Source organism: Pygoscelis adeliae, unplaced genomic scaffold (genome assembly GCF_000699105.1).
Source record: "Pygoscelis adeliae isolate BGI_AS28 unplaced genomic scaffold, ASM69910v1 Scaffold71, whole genome shotgun sequence".
In the NCBI taxonomy this organism is placed as follows: domain Eukaryota; kingdom Metazoa; phylum Chordata; class Aves; order Sphenisciformes; family Spheniscidae; genus Pygoscelis; species Pygoscelis adeliae.
Window position 1 is genome coordinate 5,743,355 of NW_008824356.1, and position 7,472 is coordinate 5,750,826.

The 7,472-nt window shown below is 47.1% G+C and overlaps 1 protein-coding gene across 1 annotated transcript in view; it reads left to right on the forward strand.

Moving 5' to 3' along the window:
• Positions 1–5,051, forward strand: part of IFT43 (intraflagellar transport 43) — a 48,132-nt gene extending 43,081 nt beyond the window's left edge. Inside the window, exons 5-8 of the mRNA XM_009319400.1 lie at positions 1,975–2,047; positions 3,455–3,530; positions 3,880–3,942; positions 4,813–5,051. Of these exons, the coding sequence (XP_009317675.1) occupies positions 1,975–2,047; positions 3,455–3,530; positions 3,880–3,942; positions 4,813–4,923 (323 nt within the window). The 3' untranslated portion in view covers positions 4,924–5,051. The remainder of the gene's footprint in view (positions 1–1,974; positions 2,048–3,454; positions 3,531–3,879; positions 3,943–4,812) is intronic.
• The last annotated feature ends 2,421 nt before the right edge of the window (positions 5,052–7,472 follow it).

Consider the following 7,472-nt stretch of genomic DNA (forward strand, 5'->3'; position numbering starts at 1 on the left):
TTTCTCATTCCCATGCTCGTTTGCCTGGACCTAACAGGGCACCTCTGCACAGTGCCTCATTCCTCCCCTTGGACCAGTCTCACCAGTCTGTTCCCTCCTTGGTGTTTGTTGCTTATATACAGGGACTTTCTCCCACATTACCACTGAGCAGGTTTTACCAGCTGCCTCCACAGGTCAGTCTATCTGTCCATGGAGATGCTTTTGTCCCGTAATTGCATTTTGCTACAAGTTCTACCAAGAGCTGGGAGCCCCTGCAGGGAAGAGCCAGCGGGATAGTAGCTTCTTCTGTGTATTGTCCCTACAAGCAGAGGGGGGGAGGATCTGCCCCAAATGCCCAGCGATGCACTGGTGACACATTTCTTGCATATGCCTCCTCCATCTAAGGGACAGCCTGGGGGGCTGTTGCTGCAGTTTCCCTTTAAATGTCTTTGGGAAGTTAGCTGTAGTCGGAGAGCTGCTCTGCAGGCACCTGCTCCTTGGGTGGCTGGGGAGGCTAGAAGGCACAGCTCTGCTGAGGCCAGCCAAGCTGTCACTGCCTTTCACTGTGGCCAGGCTCTCGCGGCAGCCCCTGTCCCGCTCAGCCTTCCGCCAGGCAGCCAATTAGCAAGAAATCCTACTGTGTGGCCAGCTCCGAACGGCCACTGCGCCAAGGCCTGGGCTGACCCGTGTCCTGCTGCAGCTGGGCGAGGGCTCCCTCCCGCCCTGCCGGCCAGCGAGCCGGGGGGATGTGCAGTGGACGTTCAGGAGGAGAGGGCAGCTGAGAGCCTGCGAAGCTCTGACAGGCGGCTGAACAAGGGGCTTTTCAGGAAGACCCTGCCCGGAGCCCTGAGCGCCACAGGTGGGAACATCGCTCCAGCTCCTGAATATTCATCTCAGCCTGGGCTGCAAAATGGGGCAAAGCCAGGCCCAGCCGCCTGCTGCTGTCCAGCAGTAGCATGGCCATGCTGCTGACAGAGCCGGGAGCAGCCTGCTCGCTCTAGTGTCTGCACACTGTGGGAGTGAAACCTCTTCCCAGAGCCGAACCACCAGCTTCTCCACAGTCTGAGGGCTCAGGGTCTCTGGAGAGCCTTTGTGGCCTTGAATCTTTAACGGAGCTCTGTGCTGGTGTACTCTGTCCTTGCTTTGCACCTCCAGTTAGCTCTTCCTCTCTCCATTTTTGCTCCCTCAATCTCCAACTGTTTGCAGGACTTTGTCAAATCAAAAAGCATGCAATGCTCTCAGAGCTTTGCTCCTTTAGCAGGATTCAGTGTGCACTGTTCTTCCTCCTCTCCTCCACTCTTTTGTCTCTAGCATCCTTTTTAGGAGTAGCCATAGTCCTTGTGCTGGGGAATACCCAGTGACCCAGACATCAGCCATTCCAGGGTCACACTGGAAATCACGAAAAGGTTTATGACATTACAACTAGGTGCATCTTCCCTAGTCTTTGTATCTGCTAGACCACCAGCACTTACTTCCTCAGCTATCAGGAAGGTCACAGGCCTCTGCACAGTCTGAGACCCAGCCAGCAGCTCCTTCAGCATGCAGTTTTACATGGCTTTTCTCAGTTTCTGTCCCACATTTCATTTCTAACAGAGTCTAGGTGACTGGTGGCTGAGCTGAGCCAATGATAACACATCTCATAAGAACCAAATTCTTGCCAGTCTTAGGATGATGGCAAGTAGGCAGTGGGGTTTAGTGCAGCCAGCTTCTTTCAGCTTCAAGGTTGTGTTCAAATGCACGGTCCATGGCTATGGAGTCCTTCCCAGCCTGAATCTGGTCCTCTTGCAAGGTTGCTTTTGACTCCAAGTTTCAAAGCTTTATTGCCTTGTTTTAATATTAAACAATATATTTTTAATCATTGCTAAATAACTCTCTTGTGTTTTGCTCTAATAAGAAACAGGCTGTTCCGTATCTGTGAAGCAAGGGAACCTTTGTCTCTAGTAAGAGGAGAGCGTAACACTCCCCACTTACTGCTGCTGCTGTCTCTTGTTGCAGACATTCCTGTGATCCCTGACTTGGAGGAAGTCCAGGAGGAAGATCTGGCCATGCAAGTGGCAGCTCCCCCCAGGTAAGATCACTGCCAGGTGTTCTTGAGACTCTCCATCAGCAGTGTGAAATGGCTGGTGAAATTAAACTCCACCTTATCTCATGCTCTCTCTGGATGTCAGTGGCAGTGCTATTCAGCAGGGTTCGATGCTGTGTGGGGCTCCAAGCTGAACAGTGCAAACTTCTTGTTTCCTATTACACAGAGAAAGCAATTACTGCATATTCTCTATATATATATACAAAACCTACATTAGACTAGCATGTTTGATGTTGCAAAATGAAACTCTCAAAAGTTAGGAATTGCTTGATTTAAGGTTGCCTGTATAACCTCAGATGCCTCCAGTACACGTGTATTATCACACACGCTTTGATTATGCACGGTCGTCGGCTGCTTTGCCTTCCACAGGATATCCTTCTTACTCAAGTGCCTAGTTAATTTGCAAAGTATGATCCTGTTGTTTGAAGGTGTTATCAGAATAGTCTTGGGGTTAGCTCAAGGGAGACCAGCAAGTTTTAAAAAATGAAAGTTTGGGGGGTTTTGTCATAAATGTATTGGTAAAGTCTTCTCTGCCCTGTTGGACCTATTGCCAAGGTCACAGACTGGGATTTCTATTGACCCTTATTTGGAGGGGTGGGATATCTTACTCCTGACCACAGATGCCTCTCTCACAAGTAAGGAGTAGGTATTGTAATTAAATAGCTGTTAACAAAATTAAATGACACTTTATAGTAGAAAATTTAAAATTACTTTGTCTCTCACCAGACTTCAGGTCTTTGTTTTCTCTCTTTTTTTTTTTTTTTTTATAATCCTGTCTGTTTGTCCTGTATCCAGTGTCTCCCTGCAATGGAAAAGACAAGTAATTTTCATGGACAGACACAAACAGAAATTAAATTAATATAGGTCTTTTCTATAGTATTGCATTACCTGTGAAGGGAAGCGTGGCACAACAGTGTATTACCTCCCTACCCCGTGTTTCTCTTTGGAGGCTACATTTTAAGAAATTGTATTTGATAGCTGTGACTCAGCTCAGACACGGAAATCACAAAGTCCCTGCTATTCTGTAGTTTGTATGGTGGGGCTCTCAGAGCCTGCTGGGTCTGTTCCAATGTTCACTATGTTCCTGTTTTCTTTCTTGCCCTTGCAGCTAGTCTGTGGATCTTCTCTCTGGTGTGCTGGCTTCTCTGAGGGAGTCTGTGGTCACTCCACAACCTATTTTTATGCATGCGCACAGCCTGGCATGCAGATTTGTCAGACTGTTCATTTGCTGAATGAGATTTGCTTCTGTCTGGGGACACCCATCTCAAGAGTCCGCGTGGGTGATGTGGACACTTGAGATGGGTGTCACCAGATTCCTGTTCATGCCACCCTTGTCCTCAAATGCGCTTCCACACTTACCCAGGCTTGTTCTTTGACCCTTTCTGGTTGCAGTGTGCAGGTGAACCGAGTGCTGACCTACCATGACCTGGACAAAGATCTTATGAAGTATGCTGCCTTTCAGACTCTGGTAAGTGGATGTTGCTATGGGGTGACCCATGCGACTCCCTCTCCTTCCAGGCTCCCATCATCCTCCACAGCGATACTCAGCTGCACAAAATACACAGCCCTATCATCCAAACAACTTCCAGTTTGCTTTCAAGTCTGTTCCTCTCTGCAGTGTGGCTTTCATGCTTGTTTGTGTCTGTAAATAGGGTGGGTATGGTATCTGCTGCTCAGATGAGGCTCCTGCTGTTGTTCTGGACAAAGTACATGCCCCTTATGAGGCAAACGTGTCTATCTCTAGCAAGACCTACCTGGTGAAATGATGGTGTCCACTTTATCACTGTCTGTAAGACTGTGACTGTGTGTGTTCATAGGATGGAGAGGTTGACCTGAAGCTTCTCACCAGGGTTTTGGCTCCAGAGCATGAACTACGAGAGGTGAGTCTTTCTTTTGTGGGAACACTAGCAAGGCAAAAGCTTCTTATGTGTCTCAGACTATAATTGGAAAGTAAGCCTTTGTTGGTGGGGTGGAGGAGGGAGATGAGGAGGAACCTGTGAAGAGGAGATTGTCCAAGAGGATGGAAGTCTGATTTCCCCAGCAGATTATTTTAAAGGTATATAAGGCTTTATCTGTGTGAGATTATGGCATCACTATGATTGGCCCCCTTCAGTATGAAAGAGCTAGTAAGGAAAATGTGAAGGGCCTAGCACTGTCACAGATCCCTGCAGAAACAGGGGATCTGTTCTGCTATCATCAGATCTATCTATGTGTATCTATCAATACACAATACAATTGTGTATTGTCTTTTGGTAGCCACCATGAGCTCCAGGTAGTTCTACAGGGCGGTACAGAGGGACAAAAGCAGAAAGCATTTGGGGTGTGGGCGGAGGGGTGTGTTAAAGCAGGACAGAACAACCTCGATACAACTGGGGGGGGACAGGAGCTCTGGACTTGCAACAAAGGATTTCTGCAGCTCAGAATTGCAGATGCTTCAGCAGACGTGCAGAAGGGTGGCAGATTTTTATGGCTTCTCTTTACAGCCTGTCTGGGAGTATCTAAGATTAACAGGTGTCAAAAAATCTGTCCTTTACGGAATTCTGCAACATGAATAATTCTGTCAAAATCTTTAAATTATAGCAGGGATTCACATTTCATTCTGGCTAGGATTCTTGTTCTAGCCAACTGAATCTGGGACTCCCCTGGCAGGGGCAGTTGCTATTTAGTTTGCTGTTCATCTTGGCATCATTCAGAGACCTTTGGGTGTCACGAGTAACATTTCAGCATGTTTGTATTTTTCCTCTTCGTAGGATGATGTCAGCTGGGATTGGGACCATGTCTTCACAGACGTGTCCTCAGAACTAGTGACTGAGTGGGACCTGGGACAGTCTGAGAGAGAGGACCATCTCAGTCTGCCCTAGAGCACTGGTACACCAGACGCCTCATACATGCATCCCCTGTAAATAGTTTAGCACTTTAATTTTCTATTCACTTGTTTGTATTTGAGAATTTATTTCAGACATGAAAATAAATAGGACCTTGCTTCATAGGAAAACTGGCTCGGGAGAAGTTTTGGGTATTTTGTAATAAAAATCTTTGTTCTCAAAAGAGATTAAGAATTCTAAACACAATAAAATATTTACTTATGAACAGTCACTTCCACCCACTAGCACCTTTATAGATAACTGCAACAGTCAATCTTTCCTCTACCAAAATGCAGCCTCTCTAGGGTGGACCATCTTACAATGGAGTGTGCTTTTCACTGATGGCTATCAGAGAAGCTTAGGCTGATCGGATTTGTTTGCCTAGGACATCAAGATTGCCATCTTTCTCACTACAGATGCCACAAGTTGTCAGGATACCCATTTTACATTTCATCCAGCAGCCTCCAGCCATCCCCTGCTAGTTTAACCTCTTTCCTGGAACATTGCCTCTATATTGACTCAGAGGAAGCAGCAGCCCCTATTAAACTGCCAACACGGCTTCTTACAGAACCTCTTTTTTCCCTTGAGGTGTCCCCACTAAGTTCTGACCAGGCCTAACCCCGCTTAGCTTTTGCAATCAGATGAGATCACAGCCTGAACAGAGATAGCTTCAGGCAATAGGTAGTCTGCAAAGAAAATACTGTTTATTCCCCGCATGTGAAAGAATGGAGCCTGCTGCTCTGAAACAAGGTAGCTCCCTGATGGGTGTCTCTTTGGAACAAAGTAACCCACTCTTATTGCCATCTAAAGAAAAATCCATTTAGCTGTTAACGCCCTGTCCCCATAGAACCATGGTCATTATTTGCAGGAAACAGTAACATGACTTCTAAGCCAGTGTCCTTCAAAGCCTTGTCCCGGTGGAGAATCCTGCTATATGCTTCTGGGGGACAGTGCAGGTGCTGGGAGGAAGGCTGGCTGTGCTGCTTTTCTTAGCTTGTTTGGTTGATCTAATAGAGCACTGCATCCCCACCCTTGTACAGACAGCAGGACAGGTCAAATAACTCACTGAATTCAGTAATCTGCAAAATTTCAGATCAGAGCTGATTGATAGGCCAGACAATTCTACCAACAGGAGAGAAGCAATTGGGTCCCAGTCTGGGGTGACCAAAATAAGGGGAGGCTCGTCTGTCTCAAGGAGACACTAAGTTTTTTACAACCAAGAAATCTCCTCTATAACTAGAAAACTAGGTGAGACAGAAGCTTGGGAGGCCAGTGTATGGAGGATAATCCTGAAGTCTTTCTCTGAGCAGAGAAACCTTTTTTGGTATGAACAGAAGCTTCCCAGCTGAGCTAGCATCTATTTTTCTGTGACACCTATGGTTCTGGGCCAAAGAGAATTTAGAATGCTTACTACATTCCAGGAAAAAAAAAAAATTCAGCAAACTAAAGTAGTTTAGTAAATCAGAAAAACCTCACAAGCCAGCCTGAGAGGAAGAGAATGGTAAAGGGAGGAGGGGATGGGACATGGATTTGCTCAGTTCATCCTTCAAAGATCACAGAGAAAGCAGAGGCACTCTCCTCTCAATTGCAAACTGTAGGACCATCCAGTGTGGGTTCTCTCCCTTCTACTTGATCTGAGGTTCTAATCCACACTGCTCCTATAAGCTGGTTGCCTGGTATCACCTTATTCAGTGGTATCTGCTTCCAGTGAGGCTCTAGCCTCTTTGAAGCATGAAGCGAACATAATTTTCTGTGCCCTGAGAATGAGAGGACAAACTTTGGTGGTTGCAGGAGTGGCCCAAAACAGACTACCAGTATCCCCACTGAAACTTGGGTCTCTGCGCCATGTCACTACCAGCGAAGTAACTGTAATCCTACTACAGTGCCGCACTTGCCTACGGTTTGTTGAGGAGGAGGGCAGGAAAACAACATGAGCAGGGAGAGAAAGGGAGGCTGAGAGGTGAGCCCACCCTTCTCCCTTCAGTCAGTGTCACAAAGCATAGGAGGCCTTGCACTTTTGGGTCACTTCATAAAACCACAGTCACCCAGTGCAAATCAACCAGTTTTCAATGACCACGAAAGCTGAAAATGCCCACGCCTGAGGCATGAGAGTGGGTAAATGTGCTGGTTTTGGCTGGGATAGAGTTAATTTTCTTCATAGTAGCTAGTATGGGGCTGTGTTTTGGATTTGTGATGAAAACAGTGTTGATAACACGGGGATGTTTTCATTATTGCTGAGCAGTGCTTACACAGAGCCAAGGCCTTTTCTGCTGCTCACACCACCCCACCAGTGAGCAGGGTGGGGGTGCACAAGAAGTTGGGAGGGGACACAGCTGGGACAGCTGACCCCAACTCACCAAAGGGATATTCCACACCATATGACGTCATGCTCAGCATATAAAGCTGGGGGAAGAAGAAGGAAGGGGGGACGTTCAGAGTTATGGCATTTTGTCTTCCCAAGTAACTGTTACGCGTGATGGAGCCCTGCTTTCCTGGAGATGGCAGAACACCTGCCTGCCGATGGGAAGGAGTGAATGAATCCCTTG